The sequence below is a fragment of the Hippopotamus amphibius genome, chromosome 7 (assembly GCF_030028045.1).
Source record: "Hippopotamus amphibius kiboko isolate mHipAmp2 chromosome 7, mHipAmp2.hap2, whole genome shotgun sequence".
NCBI classification, from domain to species: Eukaryota; Metazoa; Chordata; class Mammalia; order Artiodactyla; family Hippopotamidae; genus Hippopotamus; species Hippopotamus amphibius.
In genome coordinates this window covers 147,181,360-147,207,771 of record NC_080192.1, presented here as the reverse complement: position 1 = coordinate 147,207,771, position 26,412 = coordinate 147,181,360, and the positions used below count along the sequence as shown (strand labels likewise).

General features: G+C 52.4%; 1 protein-coding gene across 7 annotated transcripts in view; it reads left to right on the top strand.

The window, feature by feature from the left end:
• Positions 1 to 26,412, top strand: part of TRAPPC12 (trafficking protein particle complex subunit 12) — a 54,674-nt gene that overhangs the window by 8,895 nt on the left and 19,367 nt on the right. For all 7 annotated transcript variants that reach the window (XR_009054642.1, XM_057741315.1, XM_057741311.1 and 4 more), the window contains 4 exons: positions 25 to 1,242; positions 7,197 to 7,313; positions 13,717 to 13,830; positions 14,978 to 15,116. Coding sequence is in view for 6 of the 7 variants with exons in the window: in XM_057741311.1 (XP_057597294.1) it covers positions 25 to 1,242; positions 7,197 to 7,313; positions 13,717 to 13,830; positions 14,978 to 15,116 (1,588 nt within the window). In the remaining variant the exon portion in view is untranslated. The remainder of the gene's footprint in view (positions 1 to 24; positions 1,243 to 7,196; positions 7,314 to 13,716; positions 13,831 to 14,977; positions 15,117 to 26,412) is intronic.

Genomic DNA, 26,412 nt, shown 5'->3' with positions numbered 1-26,412 from the left:
TTGCATATATTGTCTTTGCTCTAGGCGACCATGGAGGACACTACAGGTGCCAGCCAGGGAGCGCGTGAGCAGAGCGGTCCAGCCAGGGGACCAGCCCAGAGTATCGCCCCGCAGGGGCCCCAGGAAGATCAGGGGCAGCTCCTCTATCACGAGGAAACCATCGATCTCGGTGGAGACGAGTTTGGGTCAGAAGATTCGAGTAATTTCGTGGACAAGCTTGATGAGCCCATGATGGAGAGCGTCCTCATCTCTGACTCTCCGAACAACAGCGAGGACGATGCAGGGGACCTGGGCTGTTTGCAGGATGCCGTGGAGCCTGCAGAAGACAGTGCAGGTGACAGACTGGAAAGCGTCGTGGATGAAGGAGCGCTGGGTGCTCTGAGTGATGGCGGTGAAAGTGGTGGAGAGGACACGCCCAGAGACGTTTCAGACATGACCCCCGACAGCGGAGCGTCGTCGAAGGAAGACCCGGAGCAAGAAGAAGTGAAAGACCTGTCCGCCTTTGAGCACGAGGGTGCAGAGGACTCAGGCCCAGGGGATGCGAGGGCGCCCGCGGCTGGGCTGGCGTCCGGAGTGTCCCCCCGGCAGCCGTCCCCCAAGGACGAGCCGGTGCCCGTGTGCACCATCTTCAGCCGGCCGCCGCCCGCCGGCTCCCAGCCCCTGACCCTGCGCGATGGCTTCGAGTCCCAGATGGTGAAGTCGCCCAGTTTCAGCGGCACCAGCGAGGCGGCCACCAGGACCCCTCCCCAGGTGGTCCAGCCGAGCCCCAGCCTGAGCAAGTTTTTTGGCGACACGAGCGGCACGAGCTCCTTGGCCTCAGACTTCTTCGATTCCTTCACAACCGCCACCTTCATCTCCGTCAGCAATCCCAACGCCGGCCCCGCGGTTGCGGAAGGCCTGTCTCCGCTCACCGCGAGCCCGGTGGGGGGAAACTCCCCGGGCTCTGCCGACCCTTCCTACTCCCCAGGGACGGAAAGGTCCGAGTCCGGCATTTCCTCAGCTTCTCTGGAAATGCCTCAGTCTCCAAAACCCTTCTCGCAGATCCAGGCTGTGTTTGCCGGGAGCGAGGACCCCTTTGCCACTGCCCTGAGCATGAGCGAGATGGACCGGAGAAACGACGCCTGGATCCCCGGGGAGGCGACCAGGAGCGTGCTGGCTGCAGTTGCCGCCCAGCAGTGCAGCGCGGTGTTCGTGGACAGGGAGGGCCTCACCATGCCGGGCCTCAAGTTCGACAACATCCAGGTGAGGGCGGAGGGGCTCTAGGGCAGACGTGGGCTGGGATGCTTCTCAGTGAGACCGGTGATCCCATGTGACAGGTCATTCCTCTTCACCTGTCTCTGCTTTATGTGTGTACATATGTAAAAGACCTTTCGAGGATTGAAAAACCCTCATTTTTCAGCAGTTCCTATGGTTCTGATGGCGAGAGTGTTTGTTATGATGTCACTAGGTAATTTGGAACCCTGTTGATTTCTCTGATAAAATGTGTTTAAGGTACTAATGAGAGTCTTAGAAATTAATACCAGCAAGGTATTTGCATCACGATTCTCTGAAGTAGTTCTAAACTTTGTATGATCAGTTTATTTGTGACATTTGAGCTCTAGTATGTGATAAATCCCTGTTGGTTTTTTTTTTTAGATACGGAAAAATATGTTTGCATTACATACAATGTGCTTGGTATAGAAAGAGTTCTTATAGGTTTGGTAAAAAAGATACGAATGGTCTCTTGAAATAATAAATCATAAAAATATATAAACATTACATGTAGTTAATAGCAGTATCAAGATGTTCAGTCGTACCAGTAATCAAAGGTGATAAAGGTATTTTCATTTTCTGTTGTCTAAGTTATTTATCATTATTCCCTGTTTGTTATAATGTGAGAAAGCAGCCTGATGAGGCAGCCCTAATGGGACTGATAATTTGGTACAAACTTTCTTAAGTAAAGTTGTAAAATGCACATCCAAATGGGCGTGTCCTTTGACCCAGAAATCACACCCTTAGGAATCAGTTATAGGGAGATAATGTCATGAATGTACAAATCCCAGCTTCTGGGACGCCCGTCAGCGTGAGGTCTGTAACTGCGGGCCTCTGAAAGCGTCTGAAAGGCCGTTATCAGCAGGCTGGTGGGATGCATTTGATACCGCTTGTTTTTTTCAGTGGAATATATATGTAGGTATTAAAAATGATGTTATATTGAAATAAATATTTTTATTGTGGAAAAAAAATGATGTTATAGCAAACACGTGATGAGGTTCGTATTTTATACGATGGCGTGTAGCCCGCCTCACGTGATGACATCTTTGTAGGTGTGTGTGTACATCCGCGTGAGGTTAGCTCAGTTGCACGGCAGGTGTAGCTGATGGCATGCAGGTTGCAGCTGGGCTCAGCAGTGTCTGTGCCACCCGAGATCCTGCGTGGGTCTTTCCTCCGGGAACGGAAGGCGGGCCCTGCCGTCCTCAGCAGCCCCTCCCGGGGAAGGAGTCACCCTTCCCTGGGTCAGAAAGCCCAGTGCAGGCCGTGGCGCCCTGAGCCCTGAGGCTGAATCCTGTGAGAAGCAGAGTGGCTGCTGGAGAGGTGAGGCCAGTGGGCTGTTCTTCTCGGTAACCAGAGTGAAGGCTGCAGATCCCCGATACTCTGCACGTCTGTCTCAGCTGCGCGTTCGCTCCTGAAGCGCGTCTTCCTGGTGGCTTTCTGCCCAACCGGCACCATCCTCGGCCCCTGCCACCTCTCAGGCAGAACACACTGAATGTCAATTTACCGTCACAGGCTCCTTTCAGGGAATCCCACTTACGGACTCTGATTGCAGGGGTGCATGCTGTTCAGGATTTGATGACTTAACCTGGCAGTTCCCAGCAGGGTGCTGGGGCCCAGGCCCCTGGGCTGCATTTGGAACCGTGTAGAGGTGTCCCACTGTGGCCGCCTGGAGGGCTGGACTGAGCCCGTGTGCTTCCGTGGACGGGGCCAGGGATACCAGATGCCCTGCGGGGGCTGCTGGTGTCCCGCAGGGCAGCCTGTCGGTCATTCTTGAGCTGGGAAACACAGTGCTGAGGCTTGGGGCACGTTTAACCCAGAGTGCGTCAGACACGGAGGCCCTTTCTAGCAGAGAGAAGCACGGGTTCCGTGGTAGCTCCTCTGCAGCGCTGGCGCTTCCAGGCTAGCTGTGGAGTAAGCAGGGCATCAGGCCCGTCAGCGGGGTCGGGGCAGAACCCCCGCTAGCAGCCAGCAGGAGACGGTGTGTCTCCCCTCTGCTTCCCTTAAACCCTAAAGCAGTGCCTTCCGGGTCTCGTGCCGTTTATAGTGACTGTTTTGGAAACCCCACAGTAAATTGAAATATGAATTCAGAATAGTTCCTAAAATGCCTTTGACTTTCCCGTAGAACAAAGGTGCTGCGTGTTTCTTCACCTGTCTCTTCAGTTTTATGTTATCCTTCAAAGAACTTTTCATTCCCAGGATAGAAGAGAAGAATTGTGTGGTTTACCTTGGAAGTGTTGTGTTTATTTGCCAGAGGGCGTAAGATCGGGGTAAACACATCTGTTAACTCGCTGTGCACACCAAGCTTTTAAGATGCCAACCAAGCGTTTGTCGCATTCACCTGTTCAGAGTTTCTCCCTGTGCCCCTACTACTGTTGCAGCGTTGTTCTAAGTCAGCTTTCTAAAACACATGGAAGGTTCTCCAAATTGCTCACCTGTTGGTACCTAGTTAAAAATTCCTTCCTGTAGGATAAAATTTGGAGAAGGGAAAAAGTGTTAAATTGTTTCTTTGTGAAGTGGCTTCTACAGCTGTCTGAGTTTCGCTAAAGGCAGTAAAGGTGAGCATGTAGCACTTCATCCAATCACCGTAGCATCAAAAGAGGAACGTTCGCGTTTTTAACTAATTAGAGTCTTAGATGGCCTGTGTTCTTCAAGAAGTGAATGTAAAGTTTGTGGGGAAATGATCATTCAGAAATTTTCAGAACCCGTAAAGAATGGAAGTTGGAGAATATTTGTATGAAGCTTGTTCAGTAAGAAGAGAGAGAGGGAGTGAGGGAGGAAGAGAGAGCGCGAAGGGGTAAATAAACTAGAGGCCGGAGAATGTCAGTGGTAGAGGTCGAACGAGGTGCAGGGAAGGTGGCAGGCCTGGGGCCTCCGCACGCTCTGGCCCTGCTGGTGGGTCTGGAAACCCGACGTCCAGGCGTGAGGCTGAGCCTCCCCACCGCCCTGCGTGATTCTGTCCCCTCGGTCACTCCTCCTCCTCGCCCTTCCTGCAATTTGGATTTGACAGGAATCCCATCGGGGAAGCCCGCAGGCTGTGAAAACCTGTGGATGGAGGAAGACATACCTCTTCCTGCAGGTCTGCTAGCTACGAATTCTCTCCCCTTTACGTCTGAAAATATTTCATCTTCACTGTTGTCTTCTTCTGCTGGAAATGCAGTGTGTTTACAAGGTGGTGCCCTTCCACAGTCTTCCAGTTTGTATCATTGCCATGTGAAGTCTGTAATAATTTTTAAGATTTATTTATGCGAGGCCCCATGCGGATTTCCAGCCCCCCTCTTTGTGCAGCTCTGTCCTGTCCAGTTCTCTGACTGTCAAGTCCAGCCACCTGCCCTCCCCGCTCCCGGCCAGTCCCCACTGGCGAGTTCACGGTGCTCTGCGTGCCCTGCCCCCGCTCCGGGTCCAAAAAATGCCTTTGGGTCCAAGAGCTCCACTCATCGTCTCCCTTGTCTCAGATCACATCCTTTTCTGTGTCTGAAAACACCTGTTGCGTCCGTGTGTTCCGCATTCCCGTTGTTCCCGTGAGGACGAGAAGCCCAGGTTCCGTCACGCTGCGATGCGCAGGCGCAGAAGTTACTGCCGCGGTTCACCGCACTCACAGGTGGGCCCGGCTCCCGTTTCTGAGGTTCCAGGTGTGAAGGATGCTGACCCAGGTTGAACATGTGCGTGGACGGGGACGGTCTGGGGCGGCCCGTGCAAGCCGTTTTGTAACCGTCCTGGAGCTGACTTACCTGTGAACACCTCCTCTTAAATACTGATTTTGTTTAGGGCCTCTTAAAAAAAGCCATCTAGATTTGGTTTTGCTCTTACAGCTTAATTAAGATACAGTTCACCTACCACATGATTCTCACATTTAATTTGCAGTGCAGTGGTTTTTCGCGTTTTTGACAGAGTTGTGCTGCCATGAGCACAGTCAGTTTGTAGAACATGCTCCTCACCCCACAAGGAAGCCCCAAACCTTTTTGTCTTCAGTTCCCACCCCCTCACCCCCACCTCTGCTCCAGGCGACACTAATCTGCTTTCCATCTCTGTGGGTTCTTCTGTCTGGACACGTCGTACAAATGAGTCGCACAACACGGGGTCTGTCATGACTGGTGTGTTTCATTTATCATAACGTGTTCGAGTTATCCGTGTTGTATGTGGCGTGTCAGTGCGTCGTTCCTTCCTACTGTCAAACAGTTGACCTTGAACAGCGCAGGTCTGAACTGCACGGGCCCGCTGACTGCTGGCTCACGTGGTGAATCTACGGGGAGCGCTTTGAGAAGCAGCCCAGCTGTCTTCCAGGATGGCCGTTTTACGTCCCACCAGCGTCTCCGGGACCTCGAGTTTGGAGTTTGTTTTGTGTTTTTGTTTGTTGGGATGTTGTCTGTTCGGGTGGTTTCACTCCCCCTGGGCTGCGAGGACAGAGCGCGCCCACTCCCGGGAGGAGCAGCCCGGCGCCCAGGCGGGCGCTGGGCCGCTGTCCTTTCAGCACCGCTGCCCGTGACCACGTGTGCAGTCGGGCTTCCCCACCAAAGCCTGTGCTCTGTGAGTCAGCTCTTCCGGGTCCTGCTTTGACTTTGTGCATTAAAACCCAGGAGACACCGCTGAAGCCACTCCCACCCGGCGGGAGGGGAGCCGCCCCGCCCCCCGTGAGCTGAGACCCAGCACCTGACTCAGTGGCGCTCAATCTCCCCGCGTTCCATGCCCGCCCAGGATCAGGAGGCCCTGCCTGAAGGCTTGCTGATTGCAGGAGTCCCTGGGCGTCTCAGTGGGTCCCACCCCATGCAGCTCACACAGCCTTCTGGGGAGGAAGCTTGCTCCCCTCACTCCAGTGAGCATGGAGGGTCTGTCACGTCCTTGGGCTTTCAGGGGTGAGATGTCTGTCTCAGGAGCCTCCTGTGCTGACTCAGATGTCAACTAACAGGGCATCCTAAGGGGCAGGAGATCCTCGCAGAGTGGTCTCATTAACTGAGGATACTGCAAGGACGGAGGCGTGAGACTGGCCCTCCCTCCCTCGCGGTGCTAAGATGTGATTTGCCCTTTTCCTGGATCGCAGCAGTTCCTCTGGCTCCAATAAAGCTCTCTGTCTGGTAGGAGTTGCATTTGTGCAAAGCTCTGTGGGGCCGTATGTCTGAGCTCTTTTCATTCTTTCCTTTAATTATCCCTCCTAGATCCGTGAGCCGCTCGTGTGGCTCTGGCATCTGAATTATTTTACCATATTCTCTGAAAGCAAAAATCGTACAACTGCTGCATCTAGGTCTTTCCCCCCCCCCCCACCAATGGCAGTAAGAGGCACGGCTTGGTCTCTGAACACCAGGGCCTCTGTCCTGGCTGCTTCCCGTGTCCTGGTCACTTGGCCATGGATGGTCCCTCTTCCCCTGGCCTCGCCCATCCATCCTACCTCACAGCCACCCCGCCCAGGTGCAGGCGGGTCTAACCCTGGGCTCCGGCTGAGAGAGCCCCTGTGCAGAGGCTGGTGGTGCGGCCTTTCCCAGCCTGGGCCCGCCATGCTCGGTGCTTCTCCCAGGGGTGGTGTCACACACACACACACACACACACACACACACACACACACACACACACACACACACACACACACACACACACACACACACACACACACACACACACACACACACACACACACACACACACACACACACACACACACCGCCGCGCCCCCGGCCCCACTCCTGGCTTCATGTGCCCCTCACGTAAGCCTGGTAGAGACACTGGTGATTTACTGCTTCCTTTCCAGAAGAAAGAGCTGTTCTAAACTACACATTTTATTAAAGATTGTGATACTTCAGCATCTGCTTAATTGAAGTCTGACTGTTACCATAACCACATTTTAACTTCCATACACCAAGGGAGAAAAAAGAAATGTTGGTTAGCTGTGGGTTCTGGTTAGCTGAGTTTAATTAACATTTTATTGTCCTGACATATTTTTCTTGTATTCTTTCAAGGGAGATGCAGTTAAAGACTTAATGCTTCGCTTCCTGGGTGAAAAAGCTGCAGCAAAGAGACAGGTCTTAAATGCCAACTCAGTGGAACAGTCTTTTGTTGGATTGAAACAGCTCATTGTAAGTAACAATGTATTTGATTTTCCCTGTTATTTTGTTAAGTCCTTCCTCCCATCGTAATATTTTCCCTGGAGTTAATTATTTTGAGTACTTTATCCTAAGCCCTTGCAGGTACATAAAATTTTGTTGGGCTAGATAACCAGTCCTGTGCAGCAAAGAGCATCATGTTAACGTACTTTCTATTTTTTAAGTCCAGTTTTTCAAAAAGCATTATTTCAAAGGATCAAATTACTTGAAGCGGTATATACTTTGATTACATGTGCTTCATCAAAAATAACTAGAGTGAAATAACTTTATGTTGATTTTTCTCAAAATCCTGTTTTCTCCACTTGGTATAGAAGGTTTATTGTTAAATGAGTGGATTCCCCAGAAATGCACACAGAAGCCTTTATTTGTTAACAGGAGCCAGTGCACACACGAGACGGAGACCCTGTCCTGGAATAGCAGGAGACTCTGCCCGCTGGCACGTTAGGCTGGGTGGCCAGATGCTTCTGGGGGGCTGTGGAAACTCTCTGCCCCACAGCATCTTTTGTGGTGTTACAAAAGCAGGTGTCTTTGAAAAGGTCGATAAGAAACACTTGCTTAAAGAGGAGAGCGAGGGACATAGACTTGAAGAAAAACACCTGCTTAGGTGATTTGCTGACTTTTTCACATTGAAACCAATTAACGTTTAGTTTTTAGTGTGTGTAAATGAAAGGTCTCGTCGGGTCTCTTTTACTGAAGTGACCCTAGAATTATTCGCATGAATGAAAAGCTTTGGGAAGGAAAGATGTGGAGATACTCTGTCTTTAAAAGGAGAGAGGACGGCTGACCCTTAAGTATCTGTGTGTGGCACCGTTTGTTGAGGAAGTTACGGGTCTAGGCGGTGACCATGTCCACGGGCACCTGAGTCGGCGGGAGGAGCGTGCCTCCGTGGTGCAGTGGGCTGCTGCTGTTCCCTTCACTTGGCCTTGGAAACCGCTGCGGTGCAGCGTCATGAGCCGTCAGCTGTACTTGGAGTGTGACTTGCAGTGAGCTTAGAAGGGACACAGGGAGCCACACACAGTCAGTGTCAGTCATTCTCAGGCTGCCTTTTTACCTTCTTTGATTATTCCTGGTGTTAATAGATCGATGTGGTCGTTTCATTTTTTTCATACACTGAAAATACTTGAGGCCAGTAGCAGTTTTATTAACAGTCCCAACAAGGAGACCTATTTAAGGTGGGAAATGTATTCGTAAAAAGACCACTACCTTGCCCTGGTATTTTAATTACGTCCTAAGATAGTCACTGTCGTCTTTCAGACTAGGGAGGAGTTTCTCAGCGTGTTTTCCTGGGTAAGTCGGAGTGTTCTGCGCTTGTAACTTACAGGGAAAGGAATGTCACAGCCTGCGGAGGAGGAGTTTTCACCCCTTCAGTGGTGTCAGATGTAGCATTAACGATTTCCTTTGCTCTGTAGGTGGGAAAGGTATGTACATGCTGTCAGTTCCTTGAGTGGTTTTTACTGGATTGTTTTTCTCATCTTTGGGAAGCTGTGGAATGCCTGTGTTCAGTTTCTCAACTAGAGTCTATATCTTATTTCCTAGTTTGAAAAAAGTCATATTCAGGTTCAGATCTTTTTCTCCTATCAGAGTTCTACATGTCGTATAATTGTGAGATTTTCGTAAGATTTTCTCCCCAGCACTCAAAGATTAGCGTGGTATATCTAAGTTCTAATTTTAAGAACAACTTTTTCACCAGACATTTCTGGCATTTAATACTGAAAATGGAAGAGGAGCACCAGGAAGGGGAACTAGAGGCGGAAAACGGTGAGGTTTGTGAAGCAGCACAGAGCGCCCTGGAGAAATCTGTACTTAGCGTAATTACCGTCAGGCGTCAGGCGGTGTGTGCTCCCAGGCCCCGCCTTCGCGGGCTGTCCTTGCGGAAGGGAGTGCCGGGTGTTGGGGCCGAGGGGGTGGTCGCCCCAGCCTGCCCTGGGGTCAGCTTCATCCCCTCCCGCACACCTGCTATCTGGCTGGCCTGTCAGGCCACCCGGAGCTGTGCAGGGAGACGGGGAGGAGGGCGCACAGGCCAGCCCTGGTCACCGGCGTTTTTTCAGGAACAGAGAGGGGCCGTGGCCCTGCCGGCTCTGCCCCACCTCTTGGGCAAGTCCAAAGAGCAAAAGACCATCAGAAAGCTAAAGGCAGTGCTCTCCTGAGGCTGGAGAAGTGATAAGCCCCTGCCTCCTGCCTCCCATGCACGTGTATGTGCACACACACGCATGCTTGATGTGCGTGATGGAGGTGGCGTCCTCTGTGCCTTCTCATTGGAAACATGCAAGGACAGCAGCTGGAAGAGTGACAGTGAAGCAGGAGCCACTCCCCCGCCACAGCAGCAGGACGAGGCCGGGGCGGTCCCCACACCACGGGGCCGTGCGGGACTGGCACAGGGGATGAGGGCAGCCTGGAAATACACGGGTGCGGGAAGAGCCACGTGGCAGAGTGTCGGGGAAGAACGGAATGAAATGATGGATAAAGGGCCTGGGATTAACTGGTTGTTCACGTAGGAAAATGAAGTGACCGCTGCCTCTGAGCACACACAGAAGTAAATTCCAAGTGAATTAATTTCAGAAAATAGAAGAGAGTCAGTGACTCAGGCAGAAAAGCATTTCTTAAACAAGATACAAAAAACTAAACTTTCAGGAAATATTGATAACCTTGGCTACTTTGAGATTTAAAACTGTGTGTAGGGGCTTCCTAGGTGGCGCAGTGGTTAAGAATCCGCCTGCCAATGCAGGGGACACGGGTTCGATCCCTGCTCCAGGAAGATCCCACATGCCGCGGAGCAACTAAGCCCGTGTGCCACAGCTATTGAGCCTGCGCTTTAGAGCCCGTGAGCCACAGCTGTTGAGCCCATGTGCCTAGAGCCCGTGCTCCGCAACAAGAGAAGCCACAGCAATGAGGAGCCCACACACCGCAATGAAGAGTAGCCCCCACTCACCACAACTAAAAAAGCCCGCGCACAGCAAAAAAAAAAGACTCAATACAGCCAATAAAATAAATAAATAAATTTATTAAAAAAATAAAATAACTGTGTGTAACAAGAGCACCATAAACAGCGTTAAACAGTGGGAGAGGGTGTTTGAAATATGCATCAAGACCGGTGTCTGATTCATTAGAAACGGACACAGCCCGACAGGAGAGGGGGCGAGAGATGTGAAGAGGCCGCTCCTGGAAACCAGACAGCCAGGAAACGGGGGGAAGTGCTCAGCCTCATCGGGACCCCAGACGCCTCGGCGAGCAGGAGAGCGCTGCGTTTCCGCCCCAGCAGGTTGGCAGCACCACGTGCCGCCGGGGGAGTGTGTGCAGGGCGCCTGCGTGGGGAGGGCTGCCGTGCGGAGCCGTGTGACGGGAGCTGGTAAGGTAAATGCTTGTGCCTCTTTTAATCACGTAGCTCACGGAAACTCCTGGACGTGCCCACAAAGGTATGTTCAGGAATGCTGGCGCGGTCTTATTTGCATTGGCCAAAAGCTTTATTAGAAACCTTGATATCCAGAGCCGTTGAAATGCGTGCACGAGAGCCACGTTCCGTGTGGGTGAATCTGCAGCGCGGTGCTGAGCGAGGCAGACGAGGGGCGAGGGCTGCCTGCAGCGCCCGAGCGCGCACGCGTGCGTGCGAGCAGGCAGCTGACCCCTCAGCCCCAGCTCTGAGCTGCAGCACAGCCCTGCGGACCTGCAGCTAGTTTTGGCCGCACAATCTGCCTCGACCAGGCTCGTTTGGTGCCAGCCCTGGACGTCCTCCGCGTTCGCCCCGTGGTCCCCTCCTGCCCTGCCCTGCTCTCCTGCTTCCCCGATGGGGGGGAGGAGTGTCGAGGAGAGCGCCCTCCTGTGCCGTCGCCTCTGGCCTGGGCTTGCCCCTGTCACCGGGCCTTGGCGGTGTCACGGCCCCTTAGCCGTGCTCTGGGCCTGGCCCACGCCTCCGCAGGCAGCCCCTCACCCGGCTCTCCTGGACCCCCCGGAACAGTCGGTAGCCCCTGACCGCTGCCAGGTCCCTGGTGGACAAGACTGTCTGCGTCGATCCCGCTTGGTGCGAACAGAAATACCCCTGTGCCTGGAAGTGTCTTTGAAGTACAAAGTAAACTTGTGTTTTAGCAAGTAAATATCTTGTCAGGAAAGAAATTGTCTGGGGAATCATAAATCGTAAACGGTCGGCTTTTCTAACAACTTCTCTGTGTTCTTTCCCTTTTTTTCTTTCCTTTTTCTCTTTTTTTTTTTATTTTTTTATTTTTTTTTACCTTTTTCTCTTTTTAAATTGATACAAAGAAATTCATCCTTGTCTGTTTCCTCTATAAGCGTGTTTCACTCTCAAACCAAAAGATAATCAGACTTAAATTAGAGATTAGAGGAACCGTCTGGTCACCTCTCATCGTGAGCTGCAGTGGCCAGAGGGGAGCAGGGTGAGTCCTCAGACAGGCGTGAGTGGGGGTGGGCAGGAGGCGCCCAGGCCCCCTGCCACCTGCTGTTCGTTATTCATTGTCCCGAGGAAGCAGGTTGCTCTGACTCCCGGAAGCTTGGCTGCCAGGTTAGCGCTAGTGCGCTTAGAAATGGCTGCATGCCGCTGCAGACCAGTCATATTAGCCAGGAAAGGGCTCAGCCTGAGAAAGGCACGTGCAGTCAAGAGTGGCACCTGAGAGTCTTTTGAGACAGCGTCCTGCCGTGTCGTGGGGGTTGGCTCCAGGACCCCCGGGACACGAGACCCACGATGCTCAGTCCCTGTATCTGTGTGTAACCTTCCCACATCCTCCCCTGTCCATTAAGTCACCTCTGGGTTGCTGACAACACCCAGCACAGTCGGAATGCCACGTGAAGCTTCGCTGGTAGGCGGCAAGTCCAAGTTTTGCTGCTTGGAACTTTCAGGAATTTTTTTCTGAATATTTTCAATCCAAGGTTGGTTGCGTCCTTGAATGCAGAACCTGTGCATGTGCGGGGGGGAGGAGGGACTGTATTCAGTCATCAGTGGGAGGAAACTAACAGGAGCATAAACATGTCTGCTTTCTATTTTCAGTTAGGAAAGAAGCCGCTTGTAAAAAGACTTACATTTACTAAAAAATGAATAATTAAGATGGTAGGTTTTGGCTTTATTTTTAATAGTGATCTGGTTTGAAATATAGAAAATACATCTTAGTATAAAAATCATAGCAAGAGCTGAAGGCTTTTTATATGATACATTTTACTATTTTTAATCATTTATGGAGCACTTCATATTTGCAAAGTACTGCAAATAATTTTATTACACATTTAAAAGTTTTATTCGTGGTGGGTACCTATGTATAGTGGGTATAAAATAAGTAGGAATCTTCACTATGTCATAAATATTTCTTATGTTTCGAAAATCCATAAGCAGCTGTGATCAGATCGTCTCATGAATACATCTCTGCTCCACACACGTCCTCTCTGGGACGCTGCCCGCGGCCCCTTGGCTCCTGGAGCCGCAGTCCGGCACCCCCTCCCCAGGAACAAGCCCTCTCCCCTCATGCTTTAGCAGCTGCACCTAGTAGCTGGTGCACATCTGTACTTGGTAGACAAAATGATGTGTCATTTCCACAGGCATTAGTTTGGTTCCTGCATGTCAGGTAAGAGTCGGGGCCCCGCCGTGTGGGGCAGAGGTGGACGGGCCGCCCTCCGTTCCTCGGCCGGGACGTCCAGGCCGCGTCTGCGCGGCTGCTCTTCCGCCAGGTGTGCGGCCTGTCCTTGAGTCCCAAACCTCTCTGTCCTCATCTTACAAACAGCCTGTCCTCACTTCAGGAGAGGGGAAGAGAAACTGATGACATAACCACTGCTGGTTAACATTTTAGTTAGTATGCAGTGACGGTTTTTTTTGTGGAAGTGTATTTGATTTACAGTGTGTCAGTTTGAGGGGTACAGCACAGCGATTGTTATATATGCACACACGTATATGTATATATATATTCTTTTCCAGATTCTTTTCCATTATAAGTTGTTACAGGATATTAAATACAATTCCGAGTGCTGCACAGCAGGTCCTTGCTGTTTGTCTGTTTTATATGCGGTCCTGTGTGTCTGTTGATCCCACACTCTTACTCACACCCCCTCCTTCCCCGCCGGTGACCGGAAGTTTGTTTTCTGTGTCTGTGAGTCTCTTTCTGTTTTGTACATACGTTCATGTGTATCTTTTTTTTTTAGATTCCACATAGGAGCAGTATCATATGATGTTAGCATGTACTAACAGTTTAGTAATTTGATAAAAAATCACGAGGTAGAGTCATCGTGCTAAAAGGAAAGCAGGCCGGGGGGCTTTGCAAGAAGAGTCCTGCTCCGGGTTGTGTCAGCGGGTGGATTTCGAGGCTTTAATCCCTGCCTGTCTTGAAGCACGTGTCCTGCGCGTCTGAGCGGCCGAGCCCTTGGTGACGTGTCCCGTGTCTTTCAGAGCTGCAAGAACTGGAGGGCAGCCGTGGACCTGTGCGGGCGGCTCCTCACGGCCCACGGCCAAGGCTACGGCAAGAGCGGGCTGCCGACCAGCCACACGGCAGACTCCCTGCAGGTACGGCCCGACCCTGCTCCGCTGCAGCCACCTCCGGGGGCGTGGGGGGGGCCTTAAGTTTTCAGAAAATCAGGAGTGTGGAAAGTCGAGTTCTGAATGACAGGAAGCTCCTCTGAGGAGAAGGCGCAGGTGCAGAAGCCCCTAACGTCCCGCCTTTCCACGGGGAGGTGCCTGTTACTCTAAATCCTATGGGGACCCCCAATCAAACCAACCCCCAGGTTCTCCAAGTCTGCGAAGAGCTGGTGAGCGGAGGGTCCCTGGAGACCTCCGGGCGGGGGGTCTGGGCCGTGCTCCTGTTTCCTCTGTCTGCCCAGCAGGAGCTGGGGGTGTCGGGGAGCAAGGGCCCCGTTAAACGTGCTGTGTCCCTCCTTCCTCCCCCCCCCCCCCCACCCCCACCCCGCCACGGCCTCTGGCTCAAGCAGAGGTTTTCCTTCCACGTCTCTGAACCCGGTCCCCACGGCCAGGGCGGCCCTCAGTGGACACGGCGCCGCCGCCCGTGTGAGCCGACCCCGGCTCTCTCTCCCCCTTCCTGCTGCGCAGCTGGAGGCCCTCCCGCTGCCCCCGGGTCACAGGCAGCCCCGCCGAAGGCCCTGAGCCTCGGGGCGGAGCAGGGCGGCCTCACTCGGCTCCGTGCCCAGCGTTGTCGCTGCGTTCTGAACCTCGTGTCTCTCGGTGGAACGAGGGCGACTTGGGTCACTTCCGAGGCCCTGGTCCTGTCCTCTCTCACTTGACCTCCACCGTTTTCCTGCAGGTGCCCTGCATTCTGGCCACCAGAGCCAACTGTGTCCCCACCATGCCCCCCTCGCTGTGCCCAGCGCCCCCCCCAGTCCCCCTTCCCAGGGGAGATGCCATGCCCTTCACTGCCTCCCCAGACACAGCTCCGCCACCCGCTCCCTCCCCCCTCAGTCCCTCCTCCTCCTCCATCACCCCAGCCCCTGCGGGATTCTGCTCTCCTTCGGGGAGCCTCTCTTTTTATATCCATGTTTATAAACTTGTAATTACGCAGATGTGCTAAGAAAGAAAGTTAGTTTAGCCCTTGTGTTAATGTATTTGAAATCAAGTTCTGGTATCAGATCAGTAGGGAGTAGGAGTGTGCACTTGCTGCGTGCAGGTAGCCTCTTGTCTCAGTGCCGTGTTGTGTTTCCAGCTCTGGTTTGTGAGGCTGGCCCTGCTGGTGAAGCTCGGCCTCTTCCAGAATGCCGAGATGGAGTTTGAGCCCTTCGGGAACCTGGACCAGCCGGACCTCTACTACGAGTACTACCCTCACGTGTACCCGGGGCGTCGGGGTAAGGCGGGGCTGACCTCAGCACCTTTGCATGTGCTTTGCTTTGCCTGCACGTACGTGTCCCGTCCTGGGCATCAGACAAGCCGCCTGCAGTGAGGCTTGACCCACAGAGTGACCTCACTCTGGCTGCTGAACACCCTGACCTGGACAGACTCGTTTCTGGGGCACCTGCTGTGTCATGGCAGTGAGACCTGGGATGAGGACTGGGTGTCCCATTCACACTGTGCTGCAGAGTCAAAAATAATCTGGTGTCATGACCTACTGCAAACAGACACCCAGAAACAAAACAGAAACAGTCCTCCTTGTTCTGAGCCATTTTCTACTGATGTCCATTCTGATTTATTTACTTTATGTAGAAGTCTGGTCGCAGCCCACCCGTGGGTCACAGCCCACCCGTGGGTCGCAGCCATCACTTGGAAACACCGGGCTGCAGCGCGGGGTAGTTGTCGGAAGGGGAAGGGACAGGGCGGCCTGAGGGAGCACCGGCAGCTCTTGGTGGAGAACCCGGTGACCCTGTCTGACACCCGTCTCCCGTCTCTGTTAAATGTGAAGCGGCTCTGGGAGGCAGCGTGAGCGCGGGCGCTGGAGCCAGACTGCGGGTCGGGCCGGGCTCCTCCCCGTGCTGGGGCGTGAGCCTGGGCCCGCGACTCGGCAGCTCGGCCCCGCGGCCCCGCCGCCGCGCAGGGTGGCAGCCGTGCTTCTCCCTGGAGCGTCCTGAAGGGCGAAGAGGCCGTGCGTGCGAGCTGCTCAGACGTGGCCGGCCCTGCCCTGGCTCGCTCTCTCACCCTGACCTCCACTCGCGGGTGACGCTCCGTAGACCCCTGCCGGCGTCTGTGAGAGCGGCTGCTCCGCGGCCGTTGGGTGCGGCGGTGGCGGGACGGGGAAGGGCCCTGGCTGCCGGGAGACGCGGAGCCCGGCTGGGGCAGAAAATACAGCAGCAGGACGAGAGACTGAGGCTGAGGGCGGGCATTTCTGTAGAGGCTGCAAAAAGTCAAGGCAACACCCTCCTTCGTGTGGCAGGTAGACGGTGAACTAAGAAGACTAGACGTGAAGACACGTGTCTCGACTTCTTTTCGCGTTGTTTTTCCTTAGAGCTCAGACCCTGTTTCTCTGGGGGCACAGGGAAGGCTGGGGGCTTCCTCGGTCATCTCACTTTCCCTCTCCCGCCGCGGGGGCTGCCGTGCGTGGCCCCGAGGTGCCCAGACTTGAAGGAGGGTTTTCAGTGTGGGGACGTCTAGGCCTTCAGCTGCACTGGTATGAAAATTGTTTCTTCCTTCTGGCGAAGGGAGCTTATTACCCCTTGTGTGTGTTTGGGGTGGGGGGGTAGGTATTAAAACCTAAAACGGGGCAGAAGTCAGCGCGGCGGTCTTGACGAGGCTGGCTCAGCTGGGTGGGAGTGAAGCGGCCGTGCTGGGTGGCTCAGGGTCAGGAAGCGGGCAGCAGGGCCCCGCCCTGAGGCTAGAGAACTTCTCGCCGCCCAGCGGCCTGCAGTCCAGCCGGTCTGCAGAGGACCAGGGGAGGAGAGACCGAGGCCAGGGGCCCCGGTGAGCAGCCACGCACCCAGGGTTCAGAAGCGGGTGGGAGGCCCCCCAGCTTTGCTCGCCCGCCCATGCATCCTGCTCCGGGGCCTGGCGGTGTCTGCCTGCCTCCTCTCTCGGACGGTCCCCTCCCTCACTTGTGCCAGGAAGCCCCCAGGCCTGGGGAGCAAGGCTGTACCCGCCCTCGCGCTCCTTGAGGCTCCTCCGTGGGCGTCCGCATCCGGAGGCCGGCATCCCTGCTGTCCCGACTCCTCCCCCGGCTTGGGAGTTAGTGCTGTTTTCCCCGTGGACACTTTGTAGCCATTTGCCGTCCAGACTTCTACCCCCAGTGAGGGTGAGGGTCTGTTGCCACCTCTTCCCAGTGGAAAGGTGTCAGATGGACGGGTTAAAGGCCTGTTAAATGGGGGAGTGTGGGGATCTTTCTCTTTAGTAAATCCTACCCGGCTGCTCTGATAATCGAGAGGTGGCTGCTCTCGAGCTTCTGAAGAGGAACAGCTATGCTTCCCTTCGGCATAGGGACGATGCTGCCTCCCGCTGGGCCTGAGCAGCTCCGCGCACCTGGCCGTGCTCGCGGGCAGAGGGGGACCCTCTGCTGGGCCCGCAGGTTGGCAGCTGGTGCTGACAGGTGATGTGTCTGCTGCTGACAAAAACCTCAGAATCTTGAGCACGCAGGCCATCGCCTGGTGGCTCTAAACTACAGGTACCCTGTCCTCTGGACACTGCGGCTCTGCTCCTCACAGACAGAGGTTCGTGGGGGTAACATGCAGCTTCCTGTGAAATGAGGAGTCGGGTTCTTGGGTCCCCGGGTCCGGGTGTAGAGCTCCGTCATCCTTCCCCTCAGCTCCCAGGACGTCTCGTCCTAAGGACGTGCCCACTGGACGCAGGCTTCAGCCTCCGCCTGGAGCTGAGTTGCGTTGGGATGGGGGGCGGGGAGGAGCTCGTAGTCCTGCACCACTCAGCAGCTAATTTAAGTTACGAAATGGACATAGATCACACGCGTATTTTAGCTGCGGTGTGTTACCACTCATCCACGATATACTGGGTGTTTACTGGTTTTTCTGCTCATTTTGCGGGTGGTGTAACACGCATAGCTGAGGTTCCGATTCATCCATCGTGTTTTAGCTTGCGGTGTGTAAGCAAGCAGGCCGTCAGAACGCGCTTTAAGAAGGAAGCAATAACAACACAAATAAATGACGTTTATGAATGAGCTTGAATATGTTTTATTTAAACATCGGGCATAGTTTTTACCCACTCAGAATATTCATTACAAGTCGTCATGAATCATGAGTAAAAATCCTGACATTCTCTTTTTTAACTTTCATGCAGGAAAGGAAGAGTGTTGTGGTTGTGTGTGCCTCTGACGTTTCTGGCAGTTTCGTGGGGGTGCTCTCAGGGAGCGTGTGTCCACACACTCAGACTGGCTTTCAGTCGGCTGGTTGGCATTCTCGGCCTTGCTCGCAGGAAGGAGTGCTGGCCGCGGTCGCGGGGCAGGCCAGGCCCAAGCCCCTGCGCCCAGCGCCCAGGGGCCCGGGGTGGGGGTCCACGCAGCCGCCGGAGGAGCCCCCCCGAACTCTCTCCTTGCTCGCCCTCGCCTGTGTCCTCCCTCTCCTCCTGCTCCCCCTCTTTGCCGTGTGTGCACCCCGTAATCCCGGCCGAGAGGTTGGGTCAGAAGCTGCCCACAGCGCGGTGAGCAGCGCTCGTGCTTGGCTCAGGTGTGTGTGGGAGCCCTGGGGGCTGTGGCAGACAGCGCGTGTCTCCTCCTTGACGTGCAGCCCCCCACGCGCCGGCGGGACTCACCCAGGGACGACCCCCTAGGGTGACCCTCGGCCACCGAGCTCCCCCACCTGCAGCCGTCACACAGCTCGGGAATCCAGAGCAGCGGTCGTGCTGGTCGGCGGTGTGGGAACAGCGGCCCCCGTAGCCTGTCTCCTCTGCCAGGCCAGGCGTCCCGCGGCTTTAGGAGTGGCAGCCGCGTCTGGAATTCTCACTGTGCTTCCAGCCTGCCCGCACACACATGCACATGCACACACGCGCGCGCACGCACACACACACACACTGCTTCGTGGAGCCAGATGCTGCTGGAGTGGTGCTGGCGGGAGGCACTAGATTTTCCTGCCACTCGCGTCTTGTGTGCTCACTCTCGTCCACTTCTGTCCCTTTCCAGGAGCCCTGTGTTGGGATGCCTCCTGCTTGAATCCACTCGTTACTCAACAGAAATTTTTTTAAATGCCAAAAAGGGGTTTTATTAAGCACTCTGTTAACAAATATTAACATTTTTTTCATATTTACTTCAGACTTTTTTGCATAATAAACTCAAGTAGTACCGATTCAGCCTTTAAAGCTCCCCATTTCCATCCCCTCCCAAAGCAGCTTAGTGTGAATTTGTGTTTCCAGATCATGCTTGGACATTTCCACTGCACACACACACACACCGCGCGCGCACACACACACACACACTGCGCGCACACACACACTGCAGAGGGAACCGCAGGCTTTTGAGACGTGCGTGAGGAGTGTATCTTTCTTCATTTCACCTCTTTTCCCCACGTAACAGTATTTGTATAAATACACACCCATAAGGTGAGCAAGGAGGATCCTTCCGATTCCAGACCCTAACAAACAGCGATGCTGTGGTACGTTTATCTTTGCCCACCTGTTCCTGCACTTCTCTAGGGTGTAAATTAAAAGTGTCAGCCCCAGGTGGTGTGGTGTTTGTATTTTCCATCTTACAAGAAATGATCAAATTACTTTCAACGTACTTATACTAATTTACACCCCCAACACCGTGTATTAAAGCTTCTGTTTCCCCACTTGTGAGTCAGTAAGTCTTGTCAGTGAGACTTCCATCTGGTGGGTCTGAAATTCTGCCTCTTGTTGCATCTTCCCGGGTGACGTGGCTTTTGTGTGTTACTGGCTGTTGGTGTTGCTCTGGGGGGCCCTCTCCTTCATAATCGTCGCCCATGTTTCCATTGGGTTATCTTTTCTTACTGATGTGTTGTAGTTCTTTACATACTTTAGGTATTTCATCCTTTATTTGTCACGAATCTGGTAAATACCTTCTCCCATCCTGGGAAATATTATTTCTAACCCTAAAAAATTCCACCGTGACCTTTCGTTTGTCGCCGATCACATTTCAGGAGTGTTGTCTTCTGGGCTCTACGTCCTGTGATCTCAGAAGCTGCCCCTGGCGTGTGCCGTGCAGGTGGGAGCCGGTGCAGACGCCTGCCGTGCGGCTTTCTGACACACGTGCCACCTGAGCTGAGGCCCCGCAGCGGAGCGCCTCTCCGGCGTGGAAGCAGCCTCATGGGGCGTGTGCTCAGAAGCAGCTGCCGCCCCTGAGCTTCAGGGCCCTGAGGGAGCGGGCCGAGCTCTCGCGCCATCCCACCCAGCCTCCCGTCCGCGGTGCTGACACAGGCGTTTCCCTGTGTGCACCCGAGCTCCAGGCCCACCGGTTGCCTTCCCTCCTGTGACGGGAGCCAGAGGGCGCACAGCCGGCTGAGCAAGCCTCTCATCTTTGGCCCTGAAGGCAGACACCCCCCGAACCCCCAACACAGCCCGAGTAGCTTCCAGGCCTCTCTGCAAACCTGCTCCCACCTCACCTCCCAGGGAGAAAGCAAGAGGGTCACGGGTGCCTTTTCCCAAAATTCAGGGTTTGCGTTTTGTCTTTAACGTTGACAACTTCAGAATGACTGTTCTGATTAAGGCTTCAAAATACCCTTTCAAACCCTCCATGTTGTTTCTCTTTGAGAGCCATTCTTCACATGCTTATAATAGCCTTCTCTCTTTAATTTGCATTTTTTTTGTTTGTTTTTTTTTTTGTTTGTTTTTATTTTTTTTTTATTTTTTTGGGGGGGTACATCAGGTTCAATAATTTGCATTTTTTTAATTTTTTATTTTTTACAATAAACTGCATATATTTAGAATGTACAATTTGGTATCCCAATCTCCCAATTCATCCCCCCCCAACCCTCCCCGCTTTCCCCACTTGGTGTCCATATGCTTGTTCTCTAGATCTGTGTCTCTATTTCTGCCTTGCAAACTGGTTGATTTGTGTTAATATACGATATTTGTTTTTCTCTTTCTGACTCACTTCACACTGTATGACAGTCTCTAGGTCCATCCATGTCTCTACAAATGTCCCATTTTCATTGCTTTTTACAGCTGAGTAATATTCCATTGCATATATGTACCACATCTTTTTAATCCATTCATCTGTTGATGGACATGTAGGTTGCTTTCATGTCCTGGCTATTGTAAATAGTGCTGCAGTGAACATCAGAGTGCATGTGTCTTTTTGAATTATGGTGTTCTCTGGGTATATGCCCAGCAGTGGGATTGCTGGGTCATATGGTAGTTCTATTTTTAGTTTTACAGGGAACCTCCATACTGTTCTCCATAGTGGCTGTATCAATGTACATTCCCACCAACAGTGCAAGAGCGTTCCCTTTTCTCCACACCCTCTCCAGCATTTACTGTTTGTCGATTTTCTGATGATGCCCATTCTAACCGGTGTGAGGTGATACCTCATTGTCGTTTTGATTTGCATTTCTCTAATAATTAGTGATGTTGAGCAGCTTTTCATGTGCCTCTTGGCCATCCGTATGTCTTCTTTGGAGAAATGCCTATTTTTAATTTGCTTTTAATCAAATGATTTTTGATGTTACTCTAGAACAGACTGCCTCCCCTGCTGCTGGGTCTGGTCTTAAGAAGCATGGAGAGCGTCACATCCACGGGCAGCGTGACGAGGCCGCTCACTTTGGTTTCTGAGCACCTTGCTTTGGGCTGGCGTGTTCGTTACCGTGGATACCAGTGTCGACACCTTCTTACTAACAAATGTTCACGCTTTACATTTGGCTTCACTCTTTAAGTTACACGAACTCACTGAAGTTTTATCTTCACAATAGATGTGATGTCCATCCCGGACGTGGTTCACATAGGCATTCCTGATGGAGTTCTTTTCAGCCTCTTGTAGGACACTAAACTTTCCCATCCCAGCACTATCTTTTTGGTCTGTTATTTGGAATTCTGTCTCCTGTTCGAAAGAAAGAATAATGATGGAAGTGAGCTTTGGGCTGTCAGAGTGCACCTCTGCGTAGGACAGTTCACTCCAGCTCTCTGTGCCCGTGGAGGAAAGCCGTGAAGCCACAAGATCTCTCTGTCAGGTGTTTGAGAAACGCACAGATATCAGTGCCTCTTCTGATACTAAATTAAGAGCTGTGTTTAAGTTATTAGACCTGTAATGACTTCCTAGGAGGTCTTATTTCAGAATTTAATCCTTATGAATTACCGAGTCAGCCTCAAGCTGATGAGACAGACACTCTGATGGGCGTTGAGGCTCCCGGCAGCTCCCTCTCCGCCTGTGCCAGCAAAGGTGAGCTGTCCCTGGGTCTTCAGTCCTTTTCTGTGCTCCCCCCAGAATTGCGAATCTCACATTTCTAGTTCTCAGACTAAATTCAGAAACTTTTTATCCACACGTAACCGTACACGGTGGCCCATAACTAATTGTTCGGCACGTTTCAAATGTCTTCCTTTGTTTTCCATGAGAAAATTAACTCACCTCTCAGAGTTAACACCTTCTGCTTAGGGTAGATTTCAAGTTTACTTTCCTCCATGCCAGAGCTCTTCAGATTTATCATTTCAGGCCTATTTTCCTCAATCTGAGAAGGCTGGTTAGTAAATCCTACAGCTTTCCATGTCGCCCACCCTCTTGAGGAAGTCTGGCATTTCCAGTGTTTCCCTAGAACAGAAGGCTCCGCCTCTGTCATCAGGACGCCCGAGTGAGGCCCCTCCAACCCCTGCACTCCCAGCACTGCCGCATCAGACACAGCGGAGGCGGCGTGGCCATCCTGAACGCCCCTTCCTGCCGCAGGGCTCCGGGCAGCACTGAGTTGCCTCCTAGGGATCTGTCATCCAGGGCCTGCTCAGCCTTGAGGTCGGAGGTGGTTTTGTGGAGGGTTGTTTTGCAGCGGGTGAGAGAACTGTGCTCTCCGCCAGGCACACACATCCCCCGACCCGTGTCCCAGGAAGCAGGGACGCGGCCCCTCCCGGTGCTGGTGCTGCCCGGAGGCTGGGGGCAGGGAAGACCGGGGAGGGTCCAGGGAAGCGAGGGCGGGGCAGCAGCCAGGCCCCGGTCCCGCCTGCGTGACCGCGAGGGGAGCTGCCCGGGCCTCGGGGGGAGGGCTGAGCCTGCTGCCCGCGGGCAGAGGGTCTGCTGGGCGTCCGCCAGGCACCATGCGCCGTCGCATCAGCCACTCAGGCCTCACAGCAGCCTGGCCAAGTCCCGGTCCCCTGTCCTGCTGGGCGGGCGGCCAGGAAGATTGAGAGCGGACGCCGGGGTGGCGCACAGGGCAGGTGGGTGACGGGAGGCCCAGACTGTCCGCCCCGGAGCGTCCTCGCCTGGGAAGGAGGAGGCTCTCTGGGGCGAGGTGACCTTCCTCCCCTTGCTGCCTCTCAGGGTCACTGCGCAGCTCGGGGCCGCCTGAGTCCCGGTGCGCCCCGCTCTGGTGGCCGAGGGGGTCTCAGTACAGCAGGGGCTGAAAACGTGAATCGTGTAGGAGTGTTTTCTGAATGATTAATGAGAGCGCTTCTGCAGTATTGATGCCAACCTAGATTTTGGCAGGTCATGACTACCCGTGGGAACCTTCCAGAAACCAGATCCTCTGGGAAATACGTTTCCTTCCAGGTTCTGACGCACCCTCTTTTCAGGGCGCGCTCTCCCTGCAGGGGACACGGGCCTGCGGCGGCTGGAGCCCTGCTGTTTCATGTCGCTGGGTTCTGCTGGCCTCAGGGCCTTCACTGATTCCTGGTGACTCCTCACACACAGCGAGGCTGGGTTTGCCAGACCAAGAGAATCAGTTTAAAGGTACTTTGATTTGCATTTCTTTAAAACAAACAAAAGTAGGAAAGGCCTGAGTTACGTCGAAGCGGTTTCTGCTGTGTTTTATTGACGAGATTGAGGGACCTGCTTGGAGACGTGGTCACTTCCCCTTCGTGTGTATGTTCGGGGCCTGTGCATGCATTTGGCCCTAAAACCCATACGTGGCTGTTAACCTGTTCAAGCTGGAATGAATAGACAGTGTTTCTCCAGCTGCTTTTCTTGTTTTGACTCTACAGACAGTATATTTTTCTGGGGAGGGGCGGTGTTCTTTCTGATGTGTCATGAGGCTGTGTGCGTGCTTCCCTCTTGATTTCTAAGCTGTACGAGACCTTCTCAGTGGTACCAAGAGAGAAGGGGGGAGGCTCTTTCCCTCTCTAGCCCTGGCTTTCTCCCAGACACCTGCAGGAGAGCCACGGGTAAGGGTGACGTGGTTAAGGAAGACGCGTGCTGGCTCGTCCTCACCCCCCCTTTCTGCTCTTGGCCGTCTGGGTAGCGTCCCAACTCCAGGTGCAAGTCACAGGGAGGCACTGCGAGGGTCCCGCCACCAGCATCTGCCTGTGTCCACCTCCTGGGGCTGTGGGAGTCCGGTCCAGCATGGACAGGCTCAGGGAGAAGGCTCAATGACTTGGGACAGGGATGTCTGTTACTCCACAGAAGACGATGCATGGAGAGAAGATGGCGTGAGGGCCCCGAGCAGACAGAACTGCAGGCATGTTCTTTTGGGCTTCCGTGTTCTGTCTGCATTCGTTAGGTCTTCCAGTACCATGCTCAGTAGGAGTGGTAAAGGGGGACATCCTTGCGTTATTCAAGATCTCAGGAGGAAAGCATCTAGTTTCTCACCATTAACTGTGTTGCTAGCTGTAGGTTTTGTGGATGTTCTCTATCAAGTTGAAGACGTTTTCCTCTATTCTTAGTTTGCTGAGGGTTTTAATCATGAATGGATGTTATCTTTTGTGAAATGCTTTTTCTACTTCTCTTAACTTATTGTGTGATTTTTCTTGTGTAGCTTGTTTGTTGTGATGGGTTGCATGAATTGATTTTTGAAAGCTGAACCAGCCTTGCATACCTGGAATAAATCCCACTGGGTTGAGGTGGATAATTTCTTTTATATGCCGTTAGATTTGATTTGCTAATTTTTTTGTTGGATTTGATTAAGTTGGATTTGACTTGCTAATTTGGTTGAGGGTTTTTGTATCTATGTTCTTTAGCCATGTTCATCTGTAGTTTTCCTCCCTTGTAATACTGTCTGGTTTTGATACAAGGATAATGCTGGCCTCGTCGAATAAATTAGGAAGCATCCACTCCGCTTCTGTTTTCTGGCAGAGATTGTAGAGAATTGGTACCACGTCTTCCTTAAATGTTTTGTAGAATTCACCAGTGAAACCAGCTGGGCCTGGTGCCTTCTATTTTTGGAAGGTTATTATTTATTGATTTAATTTCTTAAATAGATACTGGCCTATTTGGATTATCTGTTTCTCCTTGTGTGAGTTTAAGTAGGTTGTGTCTTTCAAGGAGCTGGTCCATTTCATCTGGGGTATAAAATCTGTTGACATCGTTTGTTCGTAATATCCCTTCATTTTCCTTTTAACATCCATGTGACCAGTAGTGACGGCCCCAGTCATTCGTGTCTTCTCTCTTTCCTCCTGGTCAGCCTGGCTGGAGTTTTATAAATTGTATTGATTTTTGTCAACTAAGTTTGGGTTTTGATGATTTTCTCTATCGATTTCCTATTTTCCACGTCATTGCTTTTTTTTTGTTTGTTTAATTTTTATTGGAGTCTAGTTGATTTACAATGTTGTGTTAGTTTCCGGTGTACAGCAAAGTGAATCAGTTATACGTACACGTGTGTCCACTCTTTTTTAGATTCTTTTCCCATATAGGTCATTACAGAGTAGTGAGTAGAGTTCCCTGTGCTGTGCGGTAGGTCCTTATTAGTTATCTATTTTATATATAGTAGTGCGTATATGTCAGTCACAATCTCCAAATTTATCCCTCCCTTCTCCTATCCCCTGGTAACCATAAGTTTGTTTTCTACATCTGTGACTCTAAGTTTTATACATAAGTTCATTTGTACCCTTTTTTTTTAGACTCCACATATAAGTGATATCATAGGAAATGTGTCTTTCTGTGTCTGTCAGTGTCATTGCTTTCTGCTCTAACTTTTCTTTTTCTTCTGCTTTTATATTGCTTGTTTTTCTCTAGCATCCTGTGGTAGAAGCTTAGATAATTAAGTTTAGATCTTTAAAGTATATGCATTTAACGCTGTAAAATTCCCTCTTACGCTGCTTTTTGCTGCATCCCACAAATTTTGATAAGTAGTATTTTCATTTTCATGTAGTCTGAAATATTTTCATATGTTCTTTTAAATGCAGAAGCTTCCCCAGGTCCATAGGCAGTTTCCAGGGCAAAGAGCAAGTAACTCCTGGCCACCTTGTCGTATATTCAGCTCATTTATAAATTGGGCTTGGGAACTTCCGCAGCTGTTTTGTGTCTGTACTTACAGAGCTTCAGGTGTTCCGGAGATACTCTCTCCCTCCAGCACATTTTGAACCACGTGGGAACCACTGCTGCCTGTTCTCTGTTTGACGTGTAGGGATGCAGGCACGGCTTCCATGTGACTCACTGCGAGCACAGTCCCGTGTTAGTGATGCTGGTGGTCAAGAAGAGTCTCTGTCTAGGAAGCTGGGATGACTGACACCGTGCTGTCAGCTCAGTCATCTGCCCTCTTCAGACGTGGCAGTCATTTAGTGTCATCAAAAGCAAAAAAGTTCAACATTTTAAATTTGGTTATTGTCATCGTTCTTTTCTCCAGGCTCACCATTTTCCATAGTATGCCCTAGTTTGGTTTGTCCTCTTGGACTTTTCTTCCCCGTCCTTGCACT